General features: G+C 45.3%; 1 protein-coding gene and 1 long non-coding RNA gene across 3 annotated transcripts in view; one reads left to right on the top strand and one right to left on the bottom strand.

Moving 5' to 3' along the window:
- Positions 1–9,083: 9,083 nt before the first annotated feature.
- UQCC1 (ubiquinol-cytochrome c reductase complex assembly factor 1) overlaps positions 9,084–13,004 on the bottom strand; it is a 255,738-nt gene continuing 251,817 nt past the window's right edge. The window contains exon 10 of the mRNA XM_068263909.1: positions 9,084–11,714. Coding sequence (XP_068120010.1) covers positions 11,580–11,714 — 135 coding nt within the window. The 3' untranslated portion in view covers positions 9,084–11,579. The remainder of the gene's footprint in view (positions 11,715–13,004) is intronic.
- LOC137542186 (uncharacterized) overlaps positions 11,554–13,004 on the top strand; it is a 104,454-nt gene continuing 103,003 nt past the window's right edge. For both annotated transcript variants that reach the window (XR_011025375.1, XR_011025374.1), the window contains exon 1: positions 11,554–11,705. This is a non-coding gene — a long non-coding RNA (uncharacterized lncRNA). The remainder of the gene's footprint in view (positions 11,706–13,004) is intronic.

Below are 13,004 nucleotides of genomic sequence, written 5' to 3'. Positions count from 1 at the left end.
CATACCGGGCACACTTGGTTGGGATGTACTGCTTAATGCCAAGACACCCTGTATAGACGAGTCCCTCGTACATTTTACCGATGTTCTATTCAGGGGTGTAAGCATTTGCAAATTTGGATGACAGGTTATCTATGAGGGGCCGAAATTTGTGGAGTCGGTCATAGTCAGCGTGGCCTCTTTCATGACAGGTTGTATCATCATTGAAGTGCAGGAAGCGCAGGATGTCCTCAAAACGTGACCTGGACATGGCAGCAGAGTACATGGGCATGTGATGTATTGGGTGCGTAGACCAATAGGACCGCAATACATTTTTTTTTTTAGTTAGACCCTTGTTAAGGAGAAGGCCCAAAAAGATTTAAAATTCGGAAACTGTGACCTGTTTCCACCGAAAAGGCTGGGCATGGGAGCTGTTCGGATTGGCTGTGATAAATTGTGTGGCCTTACGGTTGGTCTCTGCCACGACTAAGTCGTAGATCCTCGGTGAAGATCAGATGAAAAGCGTCTAGGGCCGATCCTAGATGATCTGTCTCCACCTGGACTCCAGGCTGGGCGGTGAAAGGGGGCACTACGGGTGTGGCGGAATCAGGAAACTTCCAATGAGGGTTTGCCAGCACCTCTGGGAGCCTAGGGGTACTACGGGCCCGTGTTTCTGGTGGCTGCGACTGGGGTCTTACTGCACGTACCACCCAACCAGTTTCAACTGCCATGCTAGTGCTCGCCACTTCACCAGGGTCTACGGTAGTACTGGTTTCAAGTCCAGGATGTGCTGCGCTGTTGGTGCATGCCTCACCATCAAAATCTGGATCAGCGCTAGCACCACTCTGCTGCCCTTGAGGTTGATTCTGCGTAACCTGTGGTCCACGCCTGCCGCTAGCAGGGACCACAACCTCGTCATCAGAACTATCGGTCAGAGAGTCACTGTCCTCTACAGGTTCAAATTCTGAGCCGGATGATAAGTCCCAATCACTCTCACCCGACTCGGCCATAATACTGTAGGCCTCTTGGAGGGAATACATCTTTTTTGCCATTTTGGGCTGCTAAATTTAGGGGGTATTCCTCTGAGACTACCCAGGAAAAAATGCACCTGTCTAGCAAATGGGATTATTTGTTAAGTATACAGCTGCGATCGCTCAGTTTTGATAAAAAAAAAAAAAATCAAAATCTTTATAGCGTCGCAGCTATTGTGTTGACTTTTTGCAGTGATCAGAAAACAAAAATTTCTTTCACTTGGTGGGGCGGGCTGAACGCAAGTGCGGCAGAACGATCAGGCCTGATCGGGCAAACACTGCGTTTTTAGTGGAGCCTACTCTAAGGTGATCCTAACGTACTTATATAGATCTGACTGCGAACAGTCACTTACAGATACTATATAGTACCAATGCTGATTAGCAACAGTGATGACACTAATCAGCGACTTATTAGTGATTGCGGTGTAGTGGGCTGGGTGCGCTAACTACCTAACAAAGGGGCCTAGCTAACTCACTGGCCAAAAAACAGTGCACAGGCAATAGATGTCACTCAGATCTCGATCAGAGCTGTGACAGGCGACCAGATATCAATCACAGCGCCGCTGTCAGATGCCAACCAATGTAAACAGCAATTGAAATCACAGGGCAATCACAGATGATCAAAAACCAATCACTAATCAATCAGATGTCAAAAATCAGTGCACAGACAATAGATGTCACTCAGACCTCGATCAAAGCTGTGACAGGCGACCAGATAACAATCACAGTGCCGCTGTCAGATGCCAACCAATGTAAACAGCAATTGAAATCACAGATGTTCAAAAACCAATTACAATGCAATCAATCAATCAGATGTAAAAAAAAAAAAACTGTGCACAGGCAATAGATGTCACTCAGACCTCGATCAGAGCTGTGACAGGCGACCAGATGACACTCAGACCTCAGTCAGACGCCTTGGCAGGGCAGTGAGGGGGGCTGTGGGGGGGTCATCAGTGGCGATCGGGGGGGGGGGGATACCGAGCAGGATCAGTGTGTCACTGTAACAAGCAGGGCTGTCGTCCTCTCTCCTGGTGGTCCGGGCACACTGTGACCAGGAGAGGAAGAGGCAGCCAGTATAATACACATTGTTTACATAACGTGTATTATACTCTTTACATTGGCCATTTTAAAAGATTGCAGCCCGCCGGCGCTGCAAATTGGCCGGCGGGCTGATGACACAGGGGTACCCCAAGGGATGCTGGGCGATGTGCGCGCGCACCCACGCGCGATCGCCCGCATTTCAAGCTGAGAGGACCTTACGCCGATTGGCGTTAGGCAGTCCTGGGGCTGCCGCCGCGGCCACGCCCATTGGCGTGACGCGGGTGGCAGCTGGTTAACTTGCAATTTAATGCATTTTTGAAGTAAGCATCCATATACATGAAACCGCAACGGGAAACACATTAGGCTTAATTTATATAAACCTACATTTGAAATATGCATAAAAAATGCAGTACATGTGCATTCCCATTGAAATACATTGCATGTGATTTGTATGTAAAAAAAAAGTAGTGAATGTCAGTTTTTTTAAATGCAGAAAAATAGCAATGCATAAATCACATATGCTTTCTAAGATCGCGGTATGTCCACAGGAATACATCATGTGAGTGGCTGAGATTTTCCATAGTGTGAAAAAATATTATGCAAATTTCCTTTTGTTCCATGTGTTTACTGGTGTAGTGACCGCATAGATTCAGGCTACTTGCACACCAAGACGTTGCGTTAGGTGCTACGTTAAGGTTGCATAACGTGCACCTAACGCAAGGCCTGGTGCTCTTCGATGTGGACGTCAGAGTGAGCCGCGTTGTGCAGCTCACTCTGGCGTCCGTGATGCAGTGATGCGTACTCTTGGACGCATGCGGCATCACGTGGTCCCGCCGGCCAATCGCCGCACAGAACGGCCGCACCAGGAAGTAAACACTGCACGTCACAACGTGCAGTGAATATTAATTAGCCATGTGCCTGGCCGCTCTCCGCTCCTCCCCAACATGACTGCGCATGTGCAAACAGTCTAACGCGGCTACGCCGTAGCATGCTGCACTTTCGGAAGAACGTGCAGCGTTACATGTAACGCAACGTGGGCAGTGTGAACAGCCCACTTGTGTTACATTGCTGTGCGTTGGGGTAGCGTTAGAGGCTGCACTAACGTCCCTGTGTGTAAGCATCCTAAAGGAAACCCGAGGTGAGACTGATATGGCAGCTGCCATGTTTAATTCCTTTTAACCACTTGCCGACCGCACGCTTATACCGTGCGTCGGCAAAGTGGCAGCTGCAGGACCAGCGACGCAGTACTGCGTCGCCAGCTGCAGGCTGATTAATCAGGAAGCAGCCGCTCGCGCGAGCGGCTGCTTCCTGTCAAATCACGGCGGGGGGCTCCGTGAATAGCCTGCGGGCCGCCGATGGCTGCTCGCAGGCTAAATGTAAACACAAGCGGAAATAATCCGCTTTGTTTACATTTGTACGGCGCTGCTGCGCAGCAGGGCCGTAAGGCAGATCAGCGATCCCCGGCCAATCAGCGGCCGGGGATCGCCGCCATGTGACAGGGGACGTCCTGTCACTGGCTGCACAGGACGGATAGCGTCCTGTGCAGCCCGGATCACCGGGGAGGGGACAGGTAGGAGAGGGAGGGGGGAATTTCGCCGCGGAGGGGGGCTTTGAGGTCCTCCCCCCCCCCCCCGCCAGCCACACGCAGGCAGAAGAGATCAGACCCCCCCTGCACATCATCCCCATAGGGGGGAAAAAGGGGGGGCAATCTGATCTCTCTGCCTGCACCCTGATCTGTGCTGGGGGCTGTAGAGCCCACCCAGCACAGATCACTAATAACCACGCTGGTCCTTAAGGGGGGGTAAAGGGTGGGTCATCAAGTGGTTAAAGAGCAACTGTCAGGCTGCAAAAGCTAATTTAAACCTCTATTCTCCTGTGTTAAACAGTTTAGAAGGAAGCCAAAAAGGCAATACTGAAGTTAAAAATCTCTCTTAAGGCTCATACACACATCAGACTATAGTCTTTGGAAAATGAAAGCTCACAGACCAATCTTACCACCCTTCATGTAGTATGAGAGCCATACCTACACAGTCTATTCTATGGAGCTGAACTCCACATCAGAAACAAATCTTTGCAAGATGCTGCACACACAGATGCTGTACAGACACAAAAGATCAGTATCTGCAAAAGATCTGTTCCTGCCAAAAATCCATTCCTGCAAATTGCAATGATGGTCTATGAGATCTGTAGATCATCATACACACATGATTTAACTGACATTCATCTGCAGATCAAGCAATCATCCGCAGATCTGAAAATCCATCCTGGTGGATCTGATCTGCAGATGAATGTCAGTTAAATCATGTGTGTATGAGGATCTGCAGATCTCATAGACTATCATTGCAATTTGCAGGAATGGATTTTTTGGCAGGGACAGATCTTTTGCAGATACTGATCTTTTGTGTCTGTACAGCATCTTTGTGTGCAGCATCTTGCAAAGATTTTTTTCTGATGTGGAGTTCAGCTCCATAGACAAGACTGTGTAGAGTATGGCTCTCATATTACATGAAGGGTGGTAAGATTGGTCTGTGATCTTTCATTTTCAAAAGACTATGGTCTGATGTGTGTATGGGGCCTTACTTTGATTTTTGCTGAATAGCAATCCTCTTTATTCCCAAGCTCCTAAAGAGGCCGACAGGCCGCATAACAGATACTGCAAAGCATGCTGGGGCTGCTTCTTCTCCCTACTGCACTCCCTTGGTCCTCCCCTTCATTTCCCTATCCCGCCCTAAGGCTGCTTTCACAGTGAGAAGTTACAGGCTCATGTTACAGCAGCTTGTATCTTGCAGCCCAGCTCACAGCACTGAAAAATCAATGTGCTGTTCACAGGGCACATGTTAGAGTATACTGCAAGAGTCCGGTATTGTTCCTAGCCACATTAATATTCACTGCACAGAAGTGTTGTCTGGATCATGAACCATTAGGATCTTTGATCTGGATCTTTTTTGTGAGTCGAATCATCAGGAAGCAGGGTAAGGGAGGATATTACATCACAATTGGCTTCATACAAGACCGACAAACATGGAACCTGCCATGAGCTGTCAGCAGCATCAATCTCTGCAAATACTATATAAAAATTCTGTGAAATCCAAACGTGGACAGTGAAATGCATATGTAATGTAAGTACAGCCAATATTTAGCTACTGATATATGTGTTTTTTTTTCTCTGAGACCCTAAACCTAACAGCTCCTCTTTAAACAATACCAGTTGCCTTGCTTTCCTCCTGATCCGGTCTCTAAAGCCCCATCTACACGATACGATTCTATTTACGATCCGATTAAATCCCACATGTTCGATCGGGATTTGATTGTTTTGCAATGGCAATCCCGATCGGACATGTCGGATTTAGTCGAATCGTAAATAGAATCGTAATCAAATCGCACAAAGAATTGTATCATGTAGATGGGGCTTAATACTTTAAGCCATAGGCCCTGAACAAGCATGCAGCAGATCAGGTTCTCTGACTCTGGTTTTATTGAATTAGCCATAGGCTTGTTCCAGGGTTTTGACTTCGACACTACTTATGCAAGAAGATCAACAGGGCTGCTAGGAAACTGGCATTGTTTACAAGGAATTAAATATGGCAGCCTCCATATCTCTCTCACTTCTGGTTCCCTTGGCTGGGTTCACACTGTATAAAAAAGGTGCCATTTAGTGGAACTAAACAAAATGGTCCTAGGCAAGGCAAGAGAATCCATTAATATCAGTCCGTTCGTGAAGATTCAATCTGAGGAGCAGAAGTTTTCCAGTTCCACTGGATACAGCCAATACCAATGGATTGAATGAAAGCCTATTACAAAGGACAGTATCTGTTCTCATTAGGCTGGCCACCGTGTACAATTTGCAAATACCTGCCACCATCCATTCAGGACCTCTGTTGCTGCTGCCACTGTTGCTTGGTCCACTGCTTGGAAGAAGCACTGGGTATACAGATCTGAGCCCCATCAGAAGCATCAGGCTCCCATTGGTTTACAACAGACCAATGGGATTCTTCCCTCTCCAGGGAAGATTCTCACTAGTTCAACGATTGGTGGGCTAATGAGAAGCCTCCTTAGTGCTAAGGGAGGATTCCCATTGGTCTTATGTCACCAATGCTGATCTTGATAAAATGTTTAAAATAATATGGGACTATTAAGAAATTTTCCACACTAGATTGCGTGCCCTTCCACATTACGTAAAGCAAAATATAATAATCGGAGATACTGTAATCTGTTGGAGAGAGGTTAGGAAAAAACTAGGCATGCAGGGTCACCTTTCCCCTGGGATGCCTTTCTTGGCTAACTCAGGCTTTGCTCAAAGGCCCGCCGACGCCAAGGTTGGCAAAAACGAAACTAGCTGGCGGCGGGGGACTGGAGCAGCAGTGAGTGACTATGAGGGCACAGGATGACTGCATGGGGTTGGCAGAAGCCCCAGGTAAGTGAAACTATTTTTTTTTGCCTGACTATTCCTTTAAATTTGTTTAGCATACATATTCTAGGAATCAGTTAGCGCATTTGATGAAGTCTTTCGAGCAACTTGGTACCTGACAAAATTGCGGGCCATTTTGGATGCTTGGAGATCTAGATGCTTTGAGGATTAGGTTTTAATTGATGTTTAGTTTTCTTTAGTTAATTCTTATTTGTTATATAAGAGTTTTAAAGTAACAGCAGTTGTGAGCTAAGTACCTGGAAGCTACCTTAGTAGCGGCCCGCTAGTGGAGTACCATGCTCGCGCTACGAGCGCACTGCGCGCTGCTTAGGAGTGCAAGCTAGCTGATAGGCCTGCATACTGTGTGCGCATGCTAATAGTAATCCGTGATGTGTCTGCGCTCTGCGGTACATTTACTGCAGCTTCCAAGCTGACAATCTGTTATATGATGACATTTTAGTTTTTTCTGTATTAAGTATATGATGCTGCTGAATGTAAAAGAACATGTATAGGACATGAGGATTGCATTAATAAAAATTGTGTTAAAAAAAACAAAACACCCCATACTTTTAACCCCTTCCATACCAGCAGTATCTGTCCTCTTAAGGACCAGAAACTGCTGGTTTAAAAAAATATTTACTTACTGACGTCACGCCGCACACTTGGTGTATATTATATGCCACAGTGTGCAGAGTGGTGCTTCTGGGAGCTGTGTATTGGGTGTCAATGTTCCATCTAGTACCCCTGAACTGGATATTTTTTTTAACATACTTTTTAATTCTGATTTACATGTGGCGCTGTGACATATGTCAAAGTGCCCCCCGCCCTGCTCTGCCGTAATCTCTGACTGAGCAGAACGTGGAATATGGGCGAGGAAGAAGTGGGAGTTCCTCTCCCCTAGTCTGTCCCTAGGAACGCCCCCTTCACTCCCTGCTGGTGGTTCCCAATATCACTGTGTGTAACGGCAAACAGCGCAGGAGAGCTGCAACATGTGTGGGCTTAGGGAGATTAAGCTCAGAATGATAGTGCACTGATACAGTATTTGACTTTTGACCCAAGGTTTGCCATGGGCACATGTTAAAGGATACATGAGCGATATAAAATAAAATCAGATTTACTTACCTGGGGCTTACTCCAGCCCCTAGAAACCTATGTGTCCCTTGCCACAGCTCCACTCTCTGCCAGTGTCCTGGGGTCCCCTCCATAGCAGCCACAGACCTGGCCAGGAGAGGACCCCAGGACACTGGCAGAGAGTGGAGCTGTGGCAAGGGACATGTTTCTAAGGGCTGGAGGAAGCCCCAGGTAAGTAAATCTGATTTTCTTTTATTTTGCTCATGTATCTTTTAAATAGAAATTACGTACATTTTTATACTCTTAAACCAATATCACTACTTTTATGGAGGGAGAGTGAACCATCAGTTTAATAAAAGTCTTGAATGGGGCCTTTAAATCAACACCAGAACCATCTATTTTTATACATAGTGTTATTAGTAGCTCTTTCACTTAGTACGGCTATGTTAGTTTTGTTTATTTGTATGTGTACTATTTACAGTGTAATAGAATATAAAATTGAACACATTTTCAGTTTGGAAAAAAACTAAATCCCTATATGCTTCTAAAGTACAAGAAGGAGGCAGACAATGTTCAGACTGGACTAATATTTTTTTAAAAGTTCAGCAGATTCACTAGATATTTATGGCACCACTGTGGCACAGGGTACAGTTTACAAAGCAGCTGGGTCCAGGAATATGTGAGTTACAGGTACACTTCTCACTGGGGCCAAGCTACTACACAGTTCCTGGTAGATTCAGTGCAAAATGGGAACAAAGCGGTATGGACAAGAACAAGCCAAGGTCCAATGTGTACTAGCTCACATCTTCTTTTGTATTCTCTCCCCCTCTAGTGGTCAGAAGGTTTACTACACCAGTTAAAAATCTAACACGTTATCTTGTGTAGAAACAAGTATGAAAGCAGATGACAAAGTGACTGTAAATATGTTAATTGATGCTTATGCTTCCAAACATAAAGGTGCAAGTGTAAATAACTTTACAGCCCACTAAACCCCTGGCAGGTTCACCTCCAGGACTTCAGCATAGTAAAGCAGGTCATGGTCTTCTTTAATAAATACTGTAGCAGGGAACACAGCAAGCGTGAATGGCAGACCTTACAGGTCCTCTGCACTCAGTGTACACATTGTAATGGTAGTGCAGTGATCTGCAAACTTGGCTCTCCAGCTGTTAAGGAACTACAAGTCTCACACAATGCATTGCAGGAGTCTGACAGCCACAGTCCTGATTCATAAAGGCAAATGCATTGTGGGACTTGTAGTTCCCTAACAGGCTGGAGAGCCCAGTTTGCAGATCACTGTGCAGGCAGAAGCAGCTATCTGTGATGTGCTCCTGTAGTGCCTGCTGTGTTACTCTGCTATAACCGTACAAATCATAACATTTAACAGAATGCTTTAACCCTGCTTAACCGCAGGGTTTGCTGGCACTGGGTAGTCAGGCTTTAAACCTAGAAACTAAACGGCTAATACATTTAAAAGGGAAATTCCAGGCTAAAGTGAAAAAAATTCTATGCAACCACAAATCTTGGGGTCCAAAAGCAAAACATTCATTCCCCCCCCCCCCCCCCCCCAGAAGTGGATAATAAAAGCTCGTCCAAAAATGGGTGCTGTCGCTATTTAGCAGGCGGCTCCAGTTAAATTGTTATTTGATTATAAGTTGACCGGTGATATTAGTTGCCCCGGAGAGGGAAGGTTATTGGTTGCCCCGGAGAGGGAAGGTTATTGGTTGCCCGGAGAGGGAAGGTTATTGGTTGCCCGGGAGGGTTCTGTGTGAGAGAAGGGAGAGGTTAGGTTATAGTAAAATATCTGCAAATATTGTCCATATTTCACTCCGTCAGTCAGGTTGTAGAATATCAGTAAATATGCCGATATTCTACTACCGCAATTGTTGTTTACCATTGTGCCCAAATTATGTACCTTTATTGTACAGTTGCGCCTAAAAGATTTACTGTTATTATATGTTGTACCTAAATTAGTGCGCAGCCTTTTCAAATGTATGGCCCCCTGCCCCCACAAACTCCTGATCCCCACCATACCAATCTCCACACCACTGCTGTATCTCTCCCTGCAATGTGTCACCTGCCTCTGGGACAACCCATACTGTGACCCCTGATGCTACTAGTCTTCCCTTACCTACCTTACTTGTGCGTGCTTCGCATTGTGGGTCGGGGATACAAAGCTGCTGCATCTCTGTGCCTATTTGGAGTTGTGCAGACAGTGTTTGATGGCTCCAGACATGCAGAAGAGGAGTGGCTGTATCGCTTGCCAAACATTGCTGCACATGGACAGCTAAAGTCCACTCTCTGTGCAGTGGTAGAGGGAGACCAAGTACATCAGGGATCATAGTATAGGGAAGGCCCAGGAGCAGGGAGCACATTGAGGAAGGGAAGAAAAAGGATAACAGGGAAAGGGCTCTAGAACTGGCCATGACCAACAAGCCATAAATCTGTCACTATGTTGGTTATGGATAGAAAAAAATACAATTGTAAATGATATGTGCATCAAACTGTATCTCTGCATTTTCTGATTTAACCAAGAGTTGGCCTCCTTCAATTTCTGAAAATTGCCTCATCCAGTATTTTTCATTCTTCCTCTGAATTACAAATCTATATCTAGCTACACTGATTTTATAGTTTTAAGACTACAAGAATTGGGATCGGGCCAGAGGATCAGTTTTAGCCAAGACAAGGATGTGAAGAGAGATGTAGTTATATGTGGCAGATCATAGAAACTGAATGTTTACCATATGTTTAATCCCACTCAGTAGAGGTGCCATTAAGACAACACTGCTGATTGGGTAGTGAGACATCATTGGGAAACAGGTGGTTTCGGCACACAGAGCTCGCTGCCGGGTGCCAAAACCAGGTGCCCCATAGCAGCAATGTAATGTTGCGCAGGACGTGTAAGGGTCATTCGGGGCTTCTGCAGTTGCCAGAATTACATCTTCTCCAAGTTGCGACAACTCTGAGGGGGAATAGTGTTTAACGCTGCTGGGGAGTTTTGCTGTCATTTGGCTCTCCTGGCGCCCAACTCACCGGCAACACCTACATACGTACGCCATCATTAGGGTTTCCAATAGCGATGAGTGAAAGACTCCACCATGCAAATCACCATTGACTAAAACCGCAAAATAAACTGAGTTATTCAAAGGTGGCAGCAGCTGTTGGTTAATTTACTAGTTGCCATCAAGTTTATCAACAGCTAGAGGCTTTGATAAGCTAAACGGAATTCCCTGCTTCTGGGTCAGTGGAGATTTGCATTTTTAAAAAGGAAAAAAAAAATACTGAGAATACAAAGGAAGGAATGTGCTTATGTTTTGTGGTTTGTTTGTTAGCCTGGAGTTTCTCTTTAATAATGGTTAAATATGTATTTTTCAGCCTAGAAAAAAAGTCTAAATATCACCCACTATGCTGTATGTTTGTTATTTGTTTGTAAATCAGCCCCAATGTGTTTTGAAGTACAAGAATTAAAGTGGACCTGAACTCTTACACAGGACAGAAAGAAAACAGAGAAATGCACCCTGTATGTATTTATAGAGTTTAGCCTGTCTAATTCCCCCTCATCTGTGTCCAATCACAAGGTTGTAATTTGATCTCTTCAGCTGTGTCAAGAGGACTGCCACGGTAGAGGGCTAATCTGAGTTAAACACAGGATGTTAACAATATGTCTGCTTCCATGAAAGCAGGACGTAGACACACTGCAGATTTATTTAAGAATTTGTATTAACTGTAACATTTTTTTTCTTTAAAGATTATAATGCTGTTGCTTATGTTTTAGAGCAGAGAGGAAGTTTTGAGTTCAGGTCCGCTTTAAGATAATGTTCCACTGTGTCACCAAGCTAGGCATTTGCATAGATTTTTTTGATAATAACTAGCCTGGTACCAGCAGGAGAAGTCATGTTACCTGTAGTCTAATCCCTGAAATTCCATATGTAAACTAATTCACTCAGGAAACTGGTGGTCTTCTGTATGTCACTTATAAAATACTCTTTCAATGGCTTCTGGGGTTTAAACACACCACTCAGTCTCATTGTACTGTGCTATAAAGCGTTAGAGTCCTAAAGTCCCTCATCATTGTATGTTGGTTTAGATGGCTTCATGATGCTTTGAGGATCACTTTCCAGTAGAGGACGCCAAGCCACTTCCCCAGACAGCAGCAGATCGTCTCCATTTAGTGAATCCAGGTATTGCATCTGAAACAACAAGACAACAGGAATGAATGTGCCACTATAAGGGTAACAGAAAACAAACAAAAAAAGGTTTCCCCTATAATATAACTAAGAAACAAGTCCTTTAATGTTCCTAAAGGGAACCTAAAGTTAAAAAAAACCAAAACCTAACAAAAAATCACCTGGCTTCTACCAGCCCCCCAGTCCCGCGCCGCCACGGGATGATCCTCCAGGCCCCCACAGTGACTCAGTTTCAATTTCGGTAACTGAGCCATTCGATGGTCACTGCGCCTGTGCAGTCCTGGCCAAGCGCGTTTCTTGATCACACCCCCATCACCAGGAGCGTCCTCGACGATGTGCATGGCCATGGCTGCGCAGGCACAATGTCCATCGACTGTCGCTGAAATAGACAGTCACTGCGGGGAACCGAAGGATCGTTCCGTGACAACAGAAGCACAGGGGGCCGGTAGAAGCACTAGATGAGTTAATTATTTTTTTTTTTTTTACTTTAGGTTCTCTTTAATTATCCATAAATACTTACCTTTAATGATCCCACAACAGTATCCTCAGAAATGTCTCACGTCAATATCCTTTAAGATCTTCATTAAAGAACTCCATCGAACACAGCCGCACATTTTGGAGGATATGGTCTTGGGATAAGTCAAGGTAAGTATTTGAGGTTAATTTAGAACATTAAAGGACTTTGTTTATTGTGGCTACATTTTTATTTTAACGCATTGTGGAAATGGGTACACTAGTTTTCACCTGGGGGGCAGGCATTTGGACGTCCTCTTGTTAAACGGAACCCTTACTTGAAACCACAACCCCCCCCCCCAGGACCTACACCAACAGGTGTGGTGGTAGTTACCCTCCCCCCACCTTGCCTGTGAGATAAGGATAAGCCCCTCGTGCATGGTATGAACAAGGGCTTTGGGGGACGGGAAGGATTTGCTGCCTATTTTTTCAGAGATCCATCCCCCCCCATATCATGGACCAGGCCAGCTGGTATAGCTCAGGGTGTGGTGGCCCCATGTAGTCTTGTCTCCAAAATTTGGCTATACCTGCCACCATGCAGGGCGACAAAGGGTTAAAGAAGCTTGGGATGGGAGACCCTTCACTCTTTATCTTCATAAAATGTGTAAATACAGTAGAGCTCAGTATACATACAAATAGGACATTTAATTAATGCCCATTCTACTGAAATGCATGTGCCCGTTTTAACCCCTCAATATAGGGAGGGGCCTTTTTTCGGAAAAATTACAATTTCCTTAAGAATTGTTTTTTTAATTAGTTCTCATGATTCTCCCTAGCAAT

This window comes from Hyperolius riggenbachi, chromosome 12 (genome assembly GCF_040937935.1).
Source record: "Hyperolius riggenbachi isolate aHypRig1 chromosome 12, aHypRig1.pri, whole genome shotgun sequence".
In the NCBI taxonomy this organism is placed as follows: Eukaryota; Metazoa; Chordata; class Amphibia; order Anura; family Hyperoliidae; genus Hyperolius; species Hyperolius riggenbachi.
Note: the sequence above shows the minus strand (reverse complement) of the source record. Positions and strands in the feature narration are given on the sequence as shown.